The sequence below is a fragment of the Acinonyx jubatus genome, chromosome E2 (genome assembly GCF_027475565.1).
Source record: "Acinonyx jubatus isolate Ajub_Pintada_27869175 chromosome E2, VMU_Ajub_asm_v1.0, whole genome shotgun sequence".
In the NCBI taxonomy this organism is placed as follows: domain Eukaryota; kingdom Metazoa; phylum Chordata; class Mammalia; order Carnivora; family Felidae; genus Acinonyx; species Acinonyx jubatus.
Genome location: NC_069396.1, coordinates 4,756,087 through 4,777,222, shown reverse-complemented (window position 1 = coordinate 4,777,222; position 21,136 = coordinate 4,756,087). Strand labels below are relative to the sequence as shown.

General features: G+C 60.8%; 1 protein-coding gene across 7 annotated transcripts in view; it reads right to left on the bottom strand.

The window, feature by feature from the left end:
* SLC38A8 (solute carrier family 38 member 8) overlaps positions 1–21,136 on the bottom strand; it is a 32,754-nt gene that overhangs the window by 1,739 nt on the left and 9,879 nt on the right. For all 7 annotated transcript variants that reach the window (XM_053210899.1, XM_053210898.1, XM_053210895.1 and 4 more), the window contains 12 exons: positions 20,313–20,511; positions 17,078–17,219; positions 15,870–15,971; positions 13,792–13,849; positions 9,856–9,970; positions 8,917–9,064; positions 8,568–8,776; positions 7,850–7,901; positions 4,416–5,701; positions 3,664–4,332; positions 3,026–3,132; positions 2,279–2,383 (listed from right to left, as the gene is read on the bottom strand). In XM_053210899.1, the coding sequence (XP_053066874.1) occupies positions 5,608–5,701; positions 7,850–7,901; positions 8,568–8,776; positions 8,917–9,064; positions 9,856–9,970; positions 13,792–13,849; positions 15,870–15,971; positions 17,078–17,219; positions 20,313–20,511 (1,119 nt within the window). In that variant the 3' untranslated portion in view covers positions 2,279–2,383; positions 3,026–3,132; positions 3,664–4,332; positions 4,416–5,607. The remainder of the gene's footprint in view (positions 1–2,278; positions 2,384–3,025; positions 3,133–3,663; positions 4,333–4,415; positions 5,702–7,849; positions 7,902–8,567; positions 8,777–8,916; positions 9,065–9,855; positions 9,971–13,791; positions 13,850–15,869; positions 15,972–17,077; positions 17,220–20,312; positions 20,512–21,136) is intronic.

The window sequence follows — 21,136 nt, the reverse complement described above, 5'->3', positions numbered from 1 at the left end:
TAAGACGGTACGCGTTTTGACAAGTCGGTGCCTGTTAACAAAGTTCCCGGAGGCCCCAAGGATCACCCTCTGGCTCAGTAATGCATGAGGACTCCCAGAACCCAGCAACAAAAGGGTACAGACTAAAATCATCCAAGGAAAGACGTGCCGGGGTCCACGAGCGGCCAGGCACAGAGCTTACAGCTGTCCCCTCCTGTCCCAGCACCGACGTGCGACGACGTGCATAGAGTATTACCAGGCAAGGAGCCGACCCGAACCTCAGGGATCAGTTTCCACTGGAGGCCAGTCCTCCGGCCCCTCCAGAGGTCAAGCCGATACCTCTGGGCTGAGGCCCCCGCTCAACAAAGACATTTGGGGTTGGGACGTTCCAAGGTCCTAGAGGTCACGTCCCAGGAGCCAAGGGCAAAGGCCAGATGGCTCCGCGCACAGTCTTGGCATACCCGTCAACGAGCTATTCAACCACACAGGAGACCGAGACCCTAGACTTACCCCTCAAGTCCTGTTCTATTTCTAACTTCCCCTCTTCTGTCCTGTCTTGGTTAGCAGCAAAGGTGTCCTACACAAAAGGCACAAAGGACGAGGAAAGCGAGAACCACGGATCCCCCTCCCAAGACAGGAGGGAGGGCAGAGACAGAGGGAGGCCAGAAACCAGGGCAGGTGGGAACCCCGGGGCCAAGGATGTGCCTGGAACAGGCAGCCTGTGACAGGGGGAGGGATCAAAGCGGTCACTGCTGGGAAGGTCCTCTGCCCAGGCCATCCCGCCAGCTCGGGCTCCCGCCTGCCGCCTCCTGGCCGGGCTCGACGCTGGCCCTTTGTACGGAACCAACACGGCACGGGCTCGTAGGAAGCAGAAGCAGCAGACTTGAATCCTAGCGGCGCAGGTCCGAGCTAAAGGTGCTCGCAGCCAGCCTCTCAGAGCCCCTCGTTTCTCATCTGGAAAGTGGGGGGGAAAACCCTTCTTTGAAGACTGCCCAGCCCCCAAGAATGGTGCGTCACTGGGTCCCGCCGGCAGCTTCGGGAAGCGCCCCCCGAAGCAGGGGCTGCTCTGAGGAGCTCAGCTGTTTTAAAAATATTCTCAGAGGGGCGCCTGGGGGGGCTCAGGCGGTTAAGCGTCCGACTTCGGCTCAGGTCATGATCTCACAGTTTGGGGGATCGAGCCCCGCATGGGGCTCCGTGCCGTCCGTTTGGAGCCTGGAGCCTGCTTCCAATTCCGTGGCTCCCTCTCTTTGCCCCTCCCCCACTCGTGCTCACCCTGTCGAAAACATTTAAAAAAATATTGTCAGAGGGCTGAGGCTCTCTGGGGTGCAGCCGAGGATCCCCGGGAGCTGGGCGGGTTACACTGTGCTACCCATGACGCCCGCTGGCCCTAGCTCTTGGCTCATCTCTGCTGACGGCAGCCCACGAGCTCTCGGAGCCTCCCTGGATGCTGAGGGGGTGGGAGCAGGCTCCGAGGAGAACAGATTTCCACCCTAAAAGGCATCAGAGCTCCCACGACTTACACGTCACCTCCAGGCACGCAGGCTGCCTGTGCCACCCAGGGAGCCGCAGGTTCCCGGGGGGGGGGGGGGGGGGGACACAGAGAGGCCAAGTAACTCACCAGAGGTCACACAGCAAGCAAATGCCGCCACCTGGATCCAGACCCAGCGCTGCCAGCCCCCATCCCGTGCCCGAACTCCGGTGCCACACGGCCCAGACAGCTGGGGAGGAACGGCTCCGGGTCGGCACCGGAAGACCTCAGGTTCCTCGCGTGTGCCCCAAAACACAGCAGAGATGCACTTAAGCAAATACTTGTGCCCGAATGTTCACAGTGGCTTATTCACAGCGGCCCAGAAGGCAGAAACGACACCCTTTGATAACGGATCAAACAAAACGAGGTCCGGCCGCACAACGGAGTATTATCCAGGCACAAAAAAAGACGGAAAACCGACCCATGCCAAACACGACTGGCCCTTGCAAACGGGACGCCGCGTGAAGGAAGCAAGTCACAAAGTGACACAGCGCGAGATCCCACTCCCATGACAAGATGCCTGCGACGGTTAAGTCAATAGAGATGGAAAGCAGATGAGCGGCTCTCAGGGGCTGGGGGAGAGGGAGGAGGGAGCGACTGCTGAGGGGGGTGGGCTTTCGTTTTGGGGAGACGAGAGTCATTTGGAACGAACGGTGGTTACACAACACCGATCGACCCTGAATCGCACCCGTGAAGATGGTTAATTTTGTGTTATATAAATTTCACCTCAATTAACCGCCCCCCCCCCAAAAAAACCCCCAATCAACTCACCTGCCCAAATGGAGACCTTCACCACCTGCGTTTGATGGCCGACGACATTCTTGCTGTGCCCAGTTCAAATCCCGAACCTCCCGCCGGAGGTGTGCGGGGGCGGTCCTGTGGGGAAGGGGGGGCAGGTCCTCAGGGGACCGGCAGCACCCGGGGCTGGTGTCCCTGCCCGACTACCTGGGGGCACCTGACCCAGCGGCAAGGTGCTCCCCCCACGCCCCTCAGGGCAGAGAGCCAATCACTGTACCCCCGAAACAGCACTCGGTCTCGGCCGCAGCTAGTATTGGACAAGAGGGTCTCCACGCTCACGCGTAGGTGTCACCGCGGCCCGGGACCGGTGACAGGCCAGGCTCAGTGCCGCCAGCTCTTCAAGTCCATTGCCACTCACCCTCACGGCCATCCCGGGGCAGGAGGAGGGGCTGTCCTTGGCTTTGTTTTGGAGGAGAGCCAGAGGATGGAAACTGAGAGGCCCAGGAGGCGGAAGGAAGGAGTGGGTGCTGACCCACCGGAGGGAGGACGCCGAGGCTGAACAAGGCACCAAGGCGGTTTTCCTGGGTTAGCAACCTGAGCACAAGGGCCGGCCAAGGTCGCACAGCTGGTAGATGGCAAGCTGCAGACCCGGAGCACATGCCCAAAGCCCTCCGTGACACCACGGAGTCCGGGACACCCCTTCAGCCCTTCCTTCCCGCTGCGGTCAGAAACCTGAGGGAGTCCCTTAGTGTCAGAGGACAGCCCCAGGCCAGCTTGTACCTCCATCGGGGGGGACATCAGAGGGTGATGGCCCAGCGGGCATTTCTCTGACGGCATCGTGTCCTTGCATGATGATGGTTGAGGTGACAGTCCTATGAGGATCACATCTGTACCAGACACAGGTTGAGATGAAAATTATCGTCCCCAGTGGTGTTTTGCATCACCTCTTGAAGAGCCCCAGTCTCTTCTCTCTCGGCACTGTCCACTTCCTCCCTGTTACCCTTTCCTGCTTTTGGATGAGCCCGAGGATCCTATTTCTTTTCCCTTGGCTGCTAGGAAGCTCACTGTTCGCCTAGTCTCAACCTAGGTTTTCTGGAAATAAAACTACCGTTGCCCAGGTCTCCCCACATGGCTGCCGTAGATACGTTATCGCCTTCTCTTTTCACAGAGCCCACTTGGCATCATGCCAGATGCCCACATGCGGTTCATAAACTCCCCCAATTTTGACATCGCAAATGGCAGAGCCAGCGCTCAAAGCCAGTGGTCTGAGTCCAAAGCCAGTTCACGCGATGCCCCCCTTTTATGGTCCTACCCTCACCCGACCACACTTCGTTCTTCTCAAAGACTCCGTGAATGGCCCCGCCACGGCACTTTGGGGAAGCATCTAGGGGACCACTGATCGATGACTCCATTCTCACCGCTGGCTGTGGGGCACTTCTGCCGCAGCACCTTGTCCTGGTTCCGTGGCCACCGGACCCACGGTGTGTGGCAGGGTGTGTAGCTTGTCGGAAGGCCCGTGTAGGAGACGCTGGTGCCCCAATTACTGGGTCAGAGTCTACACATGCAACCAGGGCGGAGGAGGCAGCAGGTGCATCCTCGTCCTGGGGCTGGGTGGATGGGGTCACACCCCCTTGGCCACTCGGGAGTGGGCACTAGAAAGAAAGTGGACGGTGGAACGTGACCCCCCCCGCCCCACCCCCTGGTTGGTCCCGACCCCAGCTCTGTAGCTCACAGGACAAGCAGCCTGGACTTTTCCAAGTCTCAGCTGCCTCCCCCTGTAAAATGGATGACTTTGAAAACATTACGCGACCTCAAAGGAGCTAGACACGGAGGCCGCGTATCGAACGAGTCCATTGGTACAGAACGTCCAGAAGGAACAGATCTGCAGAGACAGCAGATTCGCGGTTCCCGGGGCTGGGGAGTGACTGCTAATGAGTGCGGGTTTCCCTGGGGTGACAAAAACGTCCAGCTGGTGACGGCTGGACAACGTTGTGCCTCGGCTAACACCCACTGAATCGTATACTTTGCAAGGGTGAACTTGACGGCAGGTGAGTTAGAGCTGAAAGCAAATCATGCAGGTGGACAGGCTGGAAAAAAACACAAAAAGGGTCCTGGCACCACTGGCCAGGGACACGTCACATGACACAGCAGAGCCCGGCCCACTGCCTACCCTGAGGGAGAGGTCCTCAAACGTCAGCCCCTCCTGGATCTGGCCACAGCCAACCTCCAGCTTCCGGGAGACGTCCCAAGGCAGAGGGAGAGTGGCCCGAACGCAGCGACCTCCAGGACACCCCAGGTCCCATAGAGGGTCAGTGATGGCAAGCACAGCGACCCAGGAGCAGCTGGGCCGCAAGCTGCCTCTCCCCCCACCCCCGTTCCCCCGACCCTGACCCTGGGGCAGACCTCTGGGCCCCTCGCCCTCAGCCGCAGGCGTGACACCCGGAATTGGGGGGGGGGGGGCAGGAGGGAACCACACACAGCTCACTGGGTTTCCAGGCTCTTCGGGTCCAGCCAGAGGGAAAGGGACAATCCCTGGGACCCTCCCATCGGAGTGTGGGCCAAAGCAGGGCTCCCTGGGCCTCAGCCCCTACTTCTGTTATGAAGTGTGTCTCTTAGAAATATTAGGTTGAAGTCCCCACTCCTAGAGCCTGTGACTGTGACCTTGTTTGGAAACAGGATCTTTGCAGACCCTAAGGAAGTAAATTCAGATGAGGTCATCCTGGACGAAGGTGGCTCTAATCCAATGACTGGGGTCTCATACGAGGAGGGAAATCTCGGGGCTCCTGGGTGGCTCTGTCGGTTAAGGGTCCGACTTCGGCTCAGGTCACGATCTCGCGCGCGAGTTCGAGCCCCGCGTCCAGCTCTCCCCTGTTAGCGCAGGGATCCTCTAGCCGCCTCCCCTCTACCCCTCCCCCACTGGATCTCACGGTCTCTAACTTTAAAAAAAAGAGACTTGGAAGGACACACAGGGCAGATGACCACGCGGGAAGGGAAGGCCAAGAGCCGCCACGGATGGCCAGCCACACCGCAGGCCGGAAGGAGCAGGGGATCCCCCCCAATAGGCAGCGCGGCCCTGCCCACACCTGCATCTCGGGCTCCCGCCCCCAGACGGTGAGGGGACCCTTCTGCCCTTCGAAGCCCCCAGGCTGTGGTCCTTGTTAGGGCGGCCCGAGGACCCGAATCCGCCCTCCTCGGCACTGCGCCCGAAACCCTCTGAACCAGCAGAAGCCCAAATGAGCAGCCTCAGGAGGCAGAAGGTATCCATTTCTCCAGCATCTTTATGAGGCAAGGACACGGGTCGCACAGCCGGACGCAGGCAGCTGCACCAGGGCAGCCATGGGGCCGGGCCGACCCCCTCCCGCTCAGAGGAGTTCCAAGGCGGCTGCCACCGTGCTCTGCCCGAAGATGAAGGTGCCCACGAGCACGGAGACCACTCCCCACGCCTCCAAACAGCACCTGCCAGGCCAAGAGATACACATCGAGCACGCTCTCCTCCGGAGCTCTGCACAGACAAGCCAAGTGCACGCCGAAGGCTGAGCACACGAAGCCAGGAGAGCCACCAAGCTGGAAGAAAAACCCATGGTATTCCCCCCCACCTGTCGGGATGGGTTTCCAAGACAAGGGGAGAGAAGGGCCCCCTGCGATTAAAATCACTCACTGCCTCTGTTAATCCCGTTCCTCCCCTGGGGGAGGGAGACCCTTTTCCAGTCCCTTCCCTGTGGGGGCAACGGGAGGAGGGGCTTGGAGCCCCCCTGAAAACGACGAAAGAGCGGAAAGCCCGAAGTCACCCACGATGGGGACAGCGGCTGGCCACGGGGGCAGAGGCGGTCGCCCTGACAGCCACTGAGGCCACATCTGCGAGCTTCCCGACGCACCAACAGAGACCGTGCAGACAAGGAAATGAAATTCCTACAGACGGCAGGGCGGCCGGACACATTTCTGGCCCCATTAACAAGGGCCACAGGACCCGATGTTACGGAAAGATGGTCTCCAGCGAGACAGAATCGTGAACACCCCCAATACGGAGGTGGGGAGAGCGTGGGGAATGTTCTCGGGCCTGCAGGCTCCTAGAGCGGTTCTGAGGGATCAGAGGCCCTACGGCAGCTCTAGAGTTAAAAATACCTTCAAAGCCCAACAGGAGAAACTGTTGTGAGCCTGGATCAAGGCACAAAACAGAAGCAGCAGGGCCTTCAAAGACCACTGCCGGGAAACAGCCGCATGTAGGAGGCCCCAGACCATCGCGGCCGCCCCAAGCCCGAGTCAGGTTCAGAGACATCCAGAAAAGCTCTTCCCCCAGAAGGGAAGGAAGCCTTGCCCATGGCTGTGGGAAAACCGGGCCGGGGCTCGATGAGGCGGGAGGGAAGGAGAGAGAGAGACACTGGCCTCCGGGGGGGGACCCAAGCCCCCGGCTGCTGGAACACAGGAGCATCTGTCCTGGGCTGAATGGCAGTCCCCAGGATTCGTGTCTACCCCAAACCTGTGACCGTAACCTTATTTAGGAACAGGGTCTTTGCAGATGTAACAAAGTTAAAAATCCAGAGAGGAGATCATGCTGCGTTTGGGGTGGGCCCTCAGGGCAGTGACAGGTGTCCTTATAGAAAGGAGGCACATGGGGACTTGAGGCAGAGAGCCCCAGAGGGGCAGAGATGGGGGTGAGGCAGCCACCAGCCAGGGACACCTGGAGCCACCAGAAGCAGGAAATGGCAAGAACAGAAGCGGCTCTCAGAGGCTTCAAAGGGAGCCTGGCCCTGCTGACACCTTGACTGTGGACGTGCAGCCTCGGCTGGGAGAAAACGCACTTCTGCTGTGCTAAACGCCCCGGCAAAGGTAGGACGGTGTCCCTTTACCTGCCTCGGCCTCAGTTCTCACATCTGTGGAAGGGAAGGAAGAGCCACACAGACCCCTGCTGAGGTGTAGCAAACCCGTGCATGCACTCTCTTTCTCGGGGGGGGGGGGGGGGGTCAGCTGGGCCCCTCGAGGGCAAAGGACAGGGCCTCAGTCATAGCCCAGGCCACCCTGGAGATGAGGGCCCTCTTCTGGGAAAGAGGGGGAACCCCAAAGCCTCTAACCCACATCGTGGAGCAGGGAGGAGGCAGGCGTGAGGCCCGGACCCAGTCAGCCCGGGTTGAGTCCCAGCGCCGCCCTGACTTGTCACGTGCCCGCGGACAAGCGTCTGCCCCCTCGTCTGTAGGATGGGTATCCTGGTATCGTAAGGAAAGGACTGAGGGCCGGGCACTGAGCAAGGGTCCAGCCAAGACCCGCTACCTTGCAGACACAACGTGTTACCCTTCCGGCCACACGGCCTCTGCAACGCAGGGTTCCGCACAACAGGACCCGCCTGTGCCGCAGCTCGCGGCAGAGACGATCACCCTCTGAGGGCAAGGGAGGGCTGAGCACCGGTAGCATGTGGGTGGGCCCCAGTGTGGCTGGCAGGGGTTCGATTCCTGGCTCGGACACCGTGTCACCGTGGACAAGCCAAGACCCGTGGCCTGTTGTTTGTCTCACCGGCAGGACGTGACCTCCGTGGGCCCTGCCACATTCCCATTCTGCTCCCTCTGAGCCCCTCAAGCACCCACGCTGCCACCCTGGTCTGGGGACACTTACCTGACGCGTGCAGCTACAGGCTGGACATTAACGGCACAGATGAGGCACAGACCTGCAAAGGACACACGGGGCCACTCCAGCTCTCCACTGTTGAACCCAGAGCGGCCCGGAGCTCGAGAGCCCGTCCCCACGGACCCAGCTCACCATCCCCCTAACACCTCGGCCCCCCTGAGCCTCTCCGACAACAAGCCCTGAGCGCCGCCTCCTCTGGGAGGCCCCCCGGGCTCCCCAGGCTGCAAAAAGCCTCAGGCCTCCTTGACTGGAGCTCCAGCCACCCACACGGGGAAGGTTTTGTACGAAACCATCCATCTCAGAGACCGTGTTTGCCTCCCAGGGGACCAAAACAAGAAGACGACATTCACAGGGCACCTTTGAACCGCATAAATTTCACGTGACCAGAAAGGTTAAAAAAAAAGAAAAAAAGAAATCCCACAGTGCACGGTGGCACCGGAGACTGGACAAGGTCAAGGCTGACCAGGCACTCCCTGCGCCCCGCCCCGGGAGGCCGCTGGGCCTCTATCTGACCACCTGCAGGATGGGGTGATGACAGCACTCCCAGCGGGTACGCCCATTGAGGGTTACGGAGACGTTTAACTCAAGGCACGTACAGTCCACGGCCCGTGTCCGGTCAGTAAAGCCTCTGCGGGGCTCCCACCCTCCAGACCCTCGAGTCCCCCACGGGGAGACCGGGCAGAGCCGAGCCGAGCAAGGGCCTCACCCGGGAAAATGAAGATAAAGAAGGAGCTGATCCCGCCGATGATGCCGATGATCTCGCTGAGGTCGGGCAGGAGCAGGGCCATGGCCAGCGTCACGGCGACCCACAGGACAGTCAGTGGCACCCGGACCCACGGCCCCGAGGGCTCCGCCAGGGCCCCGGGCCCACACGCCAGGCACCAGCTCCTCCTCCAGAGATCCTGCATCACCGACCTGAAGGCCACACACCACGGGCGGCTCCAGCCCCGCGCCGGCCCCCACCGGGCGCCGTTCCCCAAGGACCGCGCCGACCCTCCCACGGCTCAGTCTGGAGCAGGCACCGACATACAAGGGCCCCGCGGGCCGGACCTCACCTCCCCAGGAAGAGCGCAATGGGGTAGACGGTCACGATGGACACTCCGAAGAGGGCCCGGGCCACGATGATGACCACGTCATCGCCCGGGTAAGACATCAAGATGTCCGCAGAAACTTCTGCCCCAAAGGTCAGGAAGCCGTAAACCCCTGGGAGGCCGAGAGGGCGGAAGGCCGGGGAAGGGGGGCGGATTAGAAGGGCGCTGTGCCGGCGGGAGACGTGGACGGAGGGCACAGCACGGGAAACGCCGCGTACAGCGGGCACTGCGTAACACGGCAGCCGCGTCCCCGTGCTGTCCTCCCAAAACTAACAGCGTCGTGGGTCAGCAAGCTTCCTGGGTGACCATGGTGGGCCCCAGTGGCTGGCACACTGCAGCGGCCCAAGGGCTCCCCGGGTCAGGGGCTCCAAAGCCCTGGGCGGGAGGAAAGCAGCCAGCCAGAAGTCAGCCTGGGCCTGAGACCTGGGCTGTGCCACGGGCACGCTGTGTGACCCCTGAGCAGGTCCCAGCCGTCTCTGAGCCCCACTTCCACACCCCTCGGAGACTCTTCTGCCTGGAACCCAGGTCTGTGGGCACCCACGTCTGTCAAAGCCACAAGGGCGTTTTGTAAATCGCTACCCAGAGATCATGCCACGCGCCGGTCACTACCGTTCCATCGGACATCTGTGTGGCAGGGCGTGGAGCGTACGAGCAGGGTCTCAGCTCTGCACGTCTAGCCGGGGGGCCCTGTCGGACAAGCCACGGAAGCCGTCTGAGCCTCAGCTACTCCTTCCGTAAAATGGGGACTTCCCAGGGGGGTCAGGAGTAAACCGGCGAGGGCTGTGACACCTCCCGGACCCGGCACGGCGCGGCCGGGCACGCGGTGAGCACTCCTCGGGCACACGTGATTCAGGGTCTCCCACGCCCCCTGCCCAGCTCCGCGGTGTGCTGGTGCTGCCTTACCTGTCAGTGAGTAGACGAGGCAGCAGGCCAGCAGGGACAGCACGGAGACCAGGGCCCAATGGGAGAGGCTCCGATGGGTCATGCTGCAGTAAATGGACACCCCGGCTTCGTGACACTGCGAGGCAGGGGCGGGGCTCAGGGGGCGCCCGAGGCACCGGGAGCCACCTCGAACGTCTCAGGGCCCCAAAGCACAGGAAGCCACCCATGGGTCCGCCGACAGTAGGAAGTCTAGCAGGGAAATCGGCAGACGGTCACCCGGGAAATATGACACAGCCCTGAAGGACGAACACAACCTCACACAGGACGGCCTCGCGGCCGGAACGCTGAGCAAGACGAGAAAACGTGTTTCCAGGGACATGAAGTTCCAGTTACAAGTTAACCACCCTGGGGCAAGGGTTCTGGACTGCAGCGCCCTTGACATCGGGGGGGGCGGGGGGGCTGTCCTGTGCGCTGCAGGATGCTGGGCAGAATCCCTGGTGGGTACCCACTGGACGCCAGGAACACCTCCGCCCTCATTGTGACAACCAAAAACATCTCTGGACGTTGCCCAATGGCCCCCTAGAACTGCTCCTAGTCGAGAACCACCGCTTCCGGTGACAGAAGGGGGCTGCTGTGGAGCAGGACAGGTCACAAGGGAGCTTGTGGGGGTACCAGGAACATTCTAGATCCTGACTGGGCTGAGGGTTGCACGGGGATAGACACAGCCACGATTTATGTGTTTCACGTATACTTAATAATGTCATGAAGAATTTGAAATATAAAACACCTATGGCCAACGTCAAGGACTTTATTTACTTGGGGCAGGACCTGGGCAGTGGCATTTCACCAGCAGCCCAGGAGACCCTGACTGCCACGCAGCCAGAGTTGAGAGGCAAGACTTTATCTTGATGCCCCCTACGGCTTCCAGACTGTTCTATGGTTCCTTCCACACATCAGCCTCTTTACTCCCTTCCGATCAAAACCAAACACGCAGATCACCTCCTCCTGCCCACTCTCCAGGCTGCTAGCCACGCCTTCCTCACCCACTGAGCTCAGTTCACCTCTGTTCCTCCTTGCTGCCTCAGGACATTTGCTTGTGCTGGGTCCTCGACCTGGGATTCTCTCTTGGTACGGCCAGCACCTACCCTTACTTTCAGAAAGCTCTCCCCAGCAGGACTGAGCTCTTCCCTGTGTCCCTCCCCTCTCCTCCCCTCCCGAGCACTTCTGGGTTTGCTTGTTCAGGACCTGTTAGCCACATGAGGGCGAGGACCACATTGGCTTCGCTTATGCCTCTGAGCTCAGGCCACACACAGAGCCCGGCCCACAGCTAAAGAACGTTCCAGGGGGACTCAATTACACACCCATTAACCCACCCAGCAAGCAGGAAACCTCCCCCACCCCCGGCTCCCCAGCACTCAAATGCTTAATAGTCCCACTTGGTGCCAGTGTGAGATGCCAGGTAGTCAAGCAAACATAGCTCCCCCACCTCGTGGAGCATGATGGGGAGGGGCACGCCCTCAGGAGGGGTTGGGGGCACACACAGTCACTACCCAACTCTCCTGCAGGGGCCGCGTCCGGGGGAGACTGAGCGCACACACCCTTCCCCCCGACACTCCTGCCCCAGGCTGCCTTGACCTTGCAGGAGCCTGCTGGCTGCAGGCTGGCTCAGCCAGGCCCTGGGGGCTTTATCCTCAAGGGGAGCCTCAGCCAGGGGAAGCCAGGGGACCCAGGTTCCCACCTCCTGTACCTACCCCTATGGCATTTCTCAGGTACATCCGCATGGCTCCCAGAACGGCCCAGACCCCATGACAGGGGGTCTCCCTGTCTCCCCATCCCTGCTCCCGAGTACACACCAACCCCCAAGGCCCACAGACTCTGTGGGGTCGCCAAGGACGCCACGCGGTGGGGGTCTCCAGGGCACAGCCAAGCGCAGGGGTGGGGACAAGATGCTCGGCTATGGCAGGATATCGTTCAGCCCTCCCCCCAGGTTGTCCCAAGACCCCTGGGCCGTTTCTCCTGCTTTTACACGGCTCCCAAGGACAGGGCTGCCCGGCTGGGACAGGGGACAGGACAAGCGCTGGGATGGCACTGGCTCTCTGCTCCCAGGGCAGGAGAAACGGCAGGTGGAGGAGCACACTGGCCGGGGAGCGCCAACAGGCCACACGTCGACCGGCTGAGGAGCGGTCTGCAGGCTGCACTCGATCTGGCTGACAACCACCCCGCAGCCACAGGAAGGGGAGCAGCCAGAGGCACAGGGCACGACAGGGGCGAACGTGGAGAGCAGCACGCTGGGGGACAGAAGCTGGGCCCAAGGGACCCCCTTAGAATGAAACGCCCGAAGCAGATCCGCAGAGAGACACGTGGGTGCCAGGGCGTGGGGGCCGGCCGGCCACAGGTACAGGGCTCCTTTCGGGGCGTCGCCAGCGTTCTGAGTCGCCTGCGGCCAATGAGGGAACTGTTTGCCACGGGACTTAGACCTCAATACGGCTGTTTAAAAACAGCAGCCGCGGAGAAGTCCCGGGGTGGCGAGCTGGCTGGGAGCTGAGCCCGCACCCCACGTCTGCCCCTCCACGGCCCTCGCGCTGCGCTGCAGGCTGGACGGGGCGCCCCGCTGCTCGCTCGAGGGGGCGGGGCGCGGTCTGGCCAGGTCAGAGCTCCTGAGGCCAGCAGGAGACTTGCCCTTCCCGCGCCACCCCTCCAGCAGGCTGCCCCTCCTCCGCCTCTCTCCCTCTTCACCCTCAACTGCCCTCCGCCCCCACCCCCCCACCCCCAGATCCTGGTCTCCTCTGGCCTGAGCCCCACCCCCACCCTGCGATCCGCGTCTGTCTTTTCCCAGCTCTTCATCGCTGCCTCCCGTGTCCCTGGAAACCGCAGCCCAGGCCCCGGTTGCTAGGAGAGCCAGCTGACGGAGCCGAGGCAAAGGTGAGGGGGGCAGCCCTCGGAAGCATCTGGAAAGCGGCGCCCGCGGCGCAAGCCTGCCGCACCATATGGTGCCCGGGCGCGGGAGAGAGGGATGAAGGCCGCGTCCAAACCGCTGACGACAAAACTGTCGCTTTAGCTCTTTGAAAACATGGGGCGTGCGAGAAGAAATGGGAGACGTTCCTGCGAGCGGCTTGCTGAGCCCCAGAAGCGATATTTCGACTGATTTATAAAGAGGATAAATGGAAACGTTCCAGGGTTTTTTTTTTTGTTTTTTTTTTTAAACGATCCTCAAAGAAAACGCAAGATGGAAAAAAGCACAAACAGGAGCTGGAGGACAGAGAAGGGGAGGAACAAGTCAGGCGAGAAGGCACAGCTGTCGGGCCGAACACCACTTGCCCCTGCGAACTCGGTTTTACTTTGGGACCCGTCTGGGGGTGTCTGGGGGTGGCGGGGGCGGCTGTTCTGCCTCCACTGCACCCCTCTAACACCATGGGGGGCACCTACCTCCCTTCCCAGGCTCACTAGCTGAACCCGCTCCCTTCGCCCGTCGCCTCCCACAGTTTGGCCCGCCCTCACTCTGTGCCACTCCGTCACAAGCTCCCCTTTTCTGCCCGGTACGCCTCCCGGCCCCCGAACGCCTCCCGAGTCAGGATCTTTCCTCCCCCAGGCACCAGGGACAGCAGCCACCTGCATAAAGGCGGTCTGTCTAAGCGGGTGGCACCAGGTCCCCAGGCAAGGAGATGGCCCCGGGAAAATTTCGCAGAGGAGGGAACAAGCTCCGGAGCCCCACACGCTGCCCCGGACCCAACAGATGTGCTGCTGGTGTCGGCAGAGGCCGGGTGCCCAGGTTCAAGAGCAGTTCACCCCTCACCGAGCCCAGATGCCAACCGACACGCACAGCCTCCAGGAGACCGCCCACCTCGCCCCGTAGCGAGTCTTCCACCTTCTTTCCTGACACAGGGCCACCCTCTCCCAAGGGAGCAGAGTCACCACAGCCCCCCAAGCCACGCACCTCCACCCGCACGCTGCCATTACCTGGAACCCGAAGCAGATCGTAGGGAAGACGCTGAACACGGAGGTCCAGGAGGAGGGGCTGCCAACGGACAAGAACAGGGGTCTGTCACAAAAAGTTCGACTCACAACAACCGCCACTTGAGGAGGAGTTTTAAACAATACCAGGAAAACGTAGCTGAGCCGGGCTGTGAGACAGGCTTTTTAATTACCAGGAAAACGATGCGTGGGGCACACTGCATCTTCTAAAGACACCCGTGCTCACGTTTGCTAAGTTGACCTTCTCCACGGAGGACAGGGCTAGAAGGAATTCCCAACTTTCCGTTCCCATGGAGGTCGGGGGCGGGGGCACTGGCAGCGTCCATCAAATCCAACAGGGCAAGGATGGCTTGACCGCCACCCAAACTGCCTGAGAGGACGGAGCCATACACAGGGCAGAGCCTTGAGGTCCGGCCCCGCTCAGGGGCCCCCAGATGAGGACCCCCAGCTCCCTTTGACAAGCTCTGGGTACCAGCCTCTGGCACCTGGGGGGACATAGTGGAGTGAGATATAAGCAGCACCTGCTGGTGTTGGTTCCCCCATCAGCTCCGGCCCACTCCTCTCTTCCCCTTCTCAGAAGAACTCTCTTCCCTGGGCCCAATCCACTGGGACCCTCAGCCCCTTCTCCCGCCCTCATGAAGCTCCCGTCCCATCACCAGCAGCCTCCGTGGCTAAATTCAAAGCTGGGACTCAGTCCTACGTGGCCCAGCAACAGCATTTTGGCGGCCGTCACCCCAACCTTCTTGAAATTTTGCTCACTGACTGCTGAGGCCCACTTTCTATCCTCCTCTACGCTGGGTTCACTAACATCCCCCCAGGTTTATATCCATTGGGAACCTCAGAACAAAGCCTTGTTTGGACACAGGTCTTGGTAGAGGTCATTAGAGAAAACGAGCTGAGGTCACATTGGAGTGGGGTGGTGTTGTTACCAGAAAAAGACAGACACAGACAAGGGAAGGTCCTATATGATGGAAACAGAGACAGAGGAATATAACCATGTGCCAAGGGACGCCAAAGATCGCCGGGGCTACCAGAAGCTGGAAGGGGCAGGAAGGAGTCTTCCCTCGAGGCGCTAGTGAGAGCTCTCACCCCTCCCCCGCCCCGCCAGAAGCTAACCCATTCTGCACCTTCTCCTTCCTTCCCTTCTCCCAACACCTCCTCCTCCTGTCCCTGACCTCCTGGTGCCGGACTGAGCACCACTGGCTCAGCGTACCGTTCTCACCCGGGCTGGTGGCCTCAAATGCCCCCTCGGGGCCGACACCCACGACCTTTCTCCCTCCAGTCTGGGCCCCTCTCTGACCTCCAGACACGCAGGTCTGACTGGCCACCTGATGTCTTCATCGGAGGTCTCAGAACCGCCTCCAACGTAACATGTCCCCATATGACTTCCTCCCCCTGCCCCTGTCTCATCCACCCCAGGAAACAGCACTGCCACCTTTCCAGAGCTCAAGCCCAAAGCTCAGAGTCGCCCCAGCCTCTTCTCTGCGGTCCTGCTTCCAATCCGTCGGCCAGAAGAGGCCACGAAATTCGTGGAGCCTGGCGCAAAATGAACACGCTGGCACCTTGTTCAGGGAAGAATTTCAGGATGGCGAGGTGCCTGGCGGGGCTCAGTCGGTTAAGCACCCGACTTCGGCTCAAGTCACGATCCCACGGTTCACGGGTTCGGGACCCGCGGCGGGCTCTGGGCTGACGGCTCGGAGCCTGGAGCCTGGAGCCTGCTTCGGATGCTGTGTCTCCCTCTCTCTCTCTCTGCCCCTTCCCTGCTTGAGCTGTGTGTGTGTGTGTCTCTCTCTCTCTCAAAGATAAACGTTAAAAAAAAAAAAAAAATTCAGGATTGCAACAACACGCCATTCAGCCACATGCAGGGCCCTTCTGGGTGACTGCTGGTCACGTGCCCGTGGAGGTGGCCCTGCCACGAGCAGATGTGATTTCAGCCCCGCAGTGGCTTCCCAGCAAACCCCAAGCCCTCGGCACCACGCAGCATCTCTGCAGGACAGCCCCTCCCCACCCCCACCTCTTGGCCTCACGCAGGAAGCCATGAACGGCCGCCCCCTCACACTCACCTCTGTGCGGGGCGGGGCTCACGAGCAAGGCCTTGGGGCCCGGTATAGTACTGCACCACGATGACCAGGGCCAGGTAGCAGGCGGCCAGGGTGCCTAGGACGCTAATGCACACGGAACACGGCGTTAGGTGTCTCCACGGTACAGCCACCCCATCACGGGAACACCGGCCCCGCCACACGCAGCCCGGGGTGACACAGAGCACCACCTGAGGGCCAGGGTGGCCCACGCCGGCTAGGTGTCGGGCAAGGTCCCCACTGCTCCGAGCCTCGATTTCCGTGTCTGTGCCGTGGGGACAGCGGGAAGGCTGTCTGAGGCCCAGGGGTCAGAGGCGTCGAGCTCCCGACCAGGCCGACACCCGTCAGGTCCAAGAGCTTCGGGAGCCCCCATCTCTCCAACAAGACAGCATTCCGATGTGGCACCCACGCCGGGACGCCCTCGGCTCGGCCACACCAAAGCGGGGTGCGCCCCTGACCTTGCTGACACGACAGGAGAGCCAGGCAAGGGCTGGAGCCCAGTGGGGACCTGGATCCCCGCGTGCTCTGTCTCCATTCTAGTTCTAAGGTGAAAAGTCTGTTGGCGTTCACGACACAACAGGGGAAGGCAGGTTGCAAACTCAGGTGAGTCCTTTCGCCAGGCTTTTTTTTGTTTTGTTTTCCGAAAGTATATATAAAGGGGCAGTTTTAAGTCGGCTAAGCTTCTGACTCCAGCTCAGGTCACGATCTCGTGCAGTTCGTGAGTTCGAGCCCCACGTCCGGCTCTGTGCCGACAGCTCGGAGCCTGGAGCCTGCTTCGGATTCTGTGTCTCCCTCTCTCTCTGCCCCTCCCCTGCTTGTGCTCTCTCTCAAAAAACAAATAAACGTTAAAAAAAAATAAACCCAAAACACCTCAGACCGCAAGGTGGAACCCAAGTGTATATCTGGGGTCTCCCCGTGCCTGTGCACATAAACCATCTGTAATAATGAAATCACAGAATAGCACCCACGTCAATACACGTTCTTGTTTATCTCTGTTTTCTATCCCGCGTACGTGCTACTTGGGTAACTGTCCCTCTTTTTTCTCTTCTCCAAAAGGGGAGGACCAGAGCTGGCCACCCCCCTAATCCCTGGCAGAATGAATCCCCCGCCCCCACCCCCCACCTGCAGACACCGGCACAGGTGGGGACCCTGGAATGGAAACGTCGGCAGCCCCCCCCCCCCCCCCCCCGTACCTGGTGTACTTCTGGAACCCGATCTCGCGTGGGACGGACAGGGGCAGGATGACCAGTGCGGAGAGCAGGGGCAGGGTGAGGCGCTGGTCCATGCACCACGGCTGCGGGGCCGGGGGGGCACTGGGCAGCAGGAAGCCACACACTGAGGGCAGGGAGGGCAAGAGGGCAGGGACCGCTCAGAGCTGCGGCCCCAGGACCCCCCAGGCTCAGAGCCCCAGCCACAGGGGTCCCTGCTCCCGGGTGGGCCGCGGTCGGCCAGGGCAAGGAGCCCCACCTGTCACGTGCCACCACGGGGGCAGCAACCTTGCCGCAGATTCATTCAACAGCCATTCGGTGACCTTCTGCTAGAGGGGCCGCAACAAGGAAGAAGCCAAGTGGCCTGCCCTTGAGGCACCTGGGCCCTAATCCGCTCATAAAAGATGCTTTTCTGTTTGCTCATGAGCCTGTCGGGGGGGTGGGGGGGGGAGCTGGTAATGAGAGCCGGTAAACGTCCCCCCCCGATAAACTCCCCCCCCCCCCCAAAACAGTGGCCCAGAGCGACGGCTTTGTCACACGCCAGGGACTGGAGAACTAGGGCAGGGCTGAGCCGGCCAGTTCTGCTCCGCGTGGGACCAGCTGGGGTCACGTGGGGGTGCGTGGATGGCCCACGGGTAGGCTGGTCTGGAGGGTCCGCGATGGCTCGACACTGGGTGTCTGGTGGGGACGCCTGAGCCCTCCCTGCAGTCCTGGGGTCTCTCCCACAAGGACCCTCCAGGAGGCTAGGCCGGGGCAGCTGGGGGCTCCCGAAGATCCCGGAGGAAACTGCCTGTCCGCTTAAAGGCTGGGCCTGTAACGGGCACCATGTCACATCTGCCATAGTCTGCTGGGCCAACGTGTCTCAGAGCCCATGCTGATGGGGGCAAGGGACACACACTCCTCCCAGCCTCCCACCAACCTCTCAGTAGGGGGAACGGAAGAACCCAGACCGGGGTTCCCCCCCGCCCCCACCACAATGAAATGGAGAATTTGAAGTTGACAGAAGAGGCAAGGCCCGTGGGGGAGAGGAGAGAATTGGGGGAGGAGCAAGATGGCCTGGGGCTCGAAAGGGGGGGGGGGGGAGGATGTCCCTCCTCCCAGGTCCCCACAGCCCTGCTGCGGAGGGCTGGGAGCAGAGAGATGCTTCCCGGCCCACTTGGGGGCGCTTGCTGTGCTGGACTGTGACCCTTCTTTGTTCACCAAATGCAAGCCAGCCACGCACAGAAGCCAAGACCTTAACCGAGTAGCTTGTTTCTACTGAACCTCTGGAAGGCTGGGGGGGGGGGAGGGGGAGTCCCAGGGTCCCACCCCGAGGTCACTCTACACAGGCACCAGGCACGAGAGCAAAGCAAGCATTCCGGGCCAGAGACGCCAGGGGAATGCACGCACCCAGAGGTGCACGGAGACCTCGGGGAGTGCCAGACCCACATGGCCTCTGGGAAGGGACACAAGCCCCACTTTTGCATCTAGATCTCCTCAGCCAGGATCCCAGCTTGGACATCTGGGCTCCAGCAGCCCCTCCTGAGCCCTCAACTTTCTAGAACATTCCTCAATGTCTTTCAGCACCTGTCACTTCTCTCATCGGTACCCACCAAGCACCCCCACCGCCACGGGCACCCCCAGTCTTTATTTGGCCCTCATGCCAAGAAGCCTGCAGAGACAACACATCCCCAGCCCTCTAACCACTAACACACAAGCACACCCCAGGCCATCTGCCCAGAGCCCGTGGAGGAGGTCTGCGTCCTCAAGGTTGCTCGGATCACTCCAGCTGCCCTCTGGTGCAACCACCTCTGCCCAGAGGTGGAACCGGACACGACCTCCACTTCACACCGAAAGGCAGGGCGCTTCTGTGCCCCTTTTATCCACCGGGAGGTTCAGATTCGCCAACCTCCATGCTTTTCGGGATACAAGCACCCCCCCCAAGACACGGGCACCTGGAACCTCGGGACCCCCAGCACTGGGGGCCTTTGGTTCAAGTGACAGAAGAAACAGCAAAACAGACGACCAAAATCCAAGCGTATCGCTAACCGCTTTCCAATTAAAAATTGCAACACTCCAGTTAAACACGGAGACTGTCGAGATGATTAAAAAAAAAAAAAAAAAAAAAACAAAGAAGAAAGCGAGACCCAACTACATCATGTCCACAGGAAACATATCTGAAACTCCCAAGTTACCTTTAGGTTCACAGTCAAAGACCCGGGGCGGGGGTGGGGGGGTGGTGGGAGGAGGGGGGAAAGCCAGGCAAACACTCAAGGAAGCCGGAAGGACTAGACGCGTGGCAGAGAGGCTGGGCTTGAAGGCAAAGTATTACCAGAGACGGGAGGCGACCTTTCACGATCCTCAGGGGACAATTCACGGGTGGGAGCCTGCCAACAGAGCTTCGAGCACCAGGCGGCCAAAATGGACAGAATTCAAGGGTCAAACACACCAACCTGCAAACACAGCTGATTTGCACGCTCGCCTTTCACCACCTGAGGGAGTAACTCCACTTGGAAAAACAATCAGGGAGGCTCGGGAGGATCTCATCCAAGCCGTGGAGCACCTAGAGCCGATGCAGCGTTCTAGAACACTCCGCCCAACTGCACCAGGCACGTCCCTGAAGGGCCCCCGGAGCGCCCACCAAGACTGATCACATGGGGGCCCAGAGCAAGGCTCCGAGGCCAAAGACTGAAACCACACGGAGCGTGTTCTCCGACCGTGGCACAACTAAGGCAGAAACCAGAAAGCGGTCTAGGAAACTCCGAAGTGGAAACTGAACCCCACAAGCGTCAACACCCGTGAGTCGAGGAAGAAATCCCAGCAAGAATTCGCAAACACGCTCAATCGAACAAAAAGGAAACCTATCAAAGCGGGCACGATGTGGCTAGCAGTGTTTGCAGGGAAAAGGTCCACGGGGGACGAGAAGCCAAGGGGGCCTGGGCTCAGGCCCGGACGTCCATCCCCAGATTCAAGGTGTTACTGGCTCGCTCTCCAAAGGCACTTCTCTGCAGTTGGCTTGGCTTCCCCATCTGTAAACTGGATTGTCCCCACTAGACATCCGGCACGGCCCCTCCCCCTCCATGACTCCCAGGGTGCTCATTACCACGCTTTCTGCCACGATGTAAGGAGCTCAGCGGTGGCCTTGGCCTCTGCTGTCCCCCCAAGGCCCCCCCGTACCCACATCCGGCTCATCAACCAGAAGCCCCCCGGGGGCGCCCCCCAGTCCTGTGCCGGTACTTACGCTTCTCCAGCTGGTCCCCAATCACCCTGAGGAAGGCCACGGAGATCATGAGCAGGTTGACGATGAAGCAGGCCTCACACAGCTTCCCCAAGGCCGGGCCACACAGCCCTCCAACCACACCCTGATAGGTCGTCTGGCCGCTGACAGAGGCAGCATAGCCCAGGATGACCAGCCCGCTGATGAGAAAGACCAAGGAGACCTGCGGAGCAGGACCGTGGGGCCAGGGTGACCCCCAGCCCACCACCCGAGCCAGCTGCCCCGCAGGCTTTTTTTTTTTTTTTTTTTTTTTTTAGCAGGCTCGGGGACCAACATGGGGCTTGAACTCAGAACCCTGAGATCAAGAGTCACACATGCTTTACCGACCGACCCTGCCAGGTGCCCCAGACCCTTGGGACTTTGATATCACTCTCCACCAGGTCTGTCACCCACACAGACCACCTGGAGACCAGGGACCTCTACCCAATGTGCTACCAGGCCCACCCCTGCCCGGAGATCAGAGCCACAGGGCAAGCGATCGTCGAGGCCTCTCGGGCTGTATTCTCTGCACCTGGGATTCCTACTATCCTGCCCCAGTTGGATATATGAGATCTCGGAAACCCAGAGAGTCTCAATTACTCTCCTAAAATCCCGTGGGTTGTGGGTTAAAAGAACACACGTATCGTTGGAAGAGATCCGACCGATCCACCCGTACAACCCTAACCCGTCAGGACTGAGAACCCACCACCGTGCCCCGGAGCTCTCTCGTGTCCTGTCCCCCAAAGAAACCCCTGCCCTATCGTCCCACGGTTACCTATTTTCATAGGCCGGACACTACGCAAGCTAGG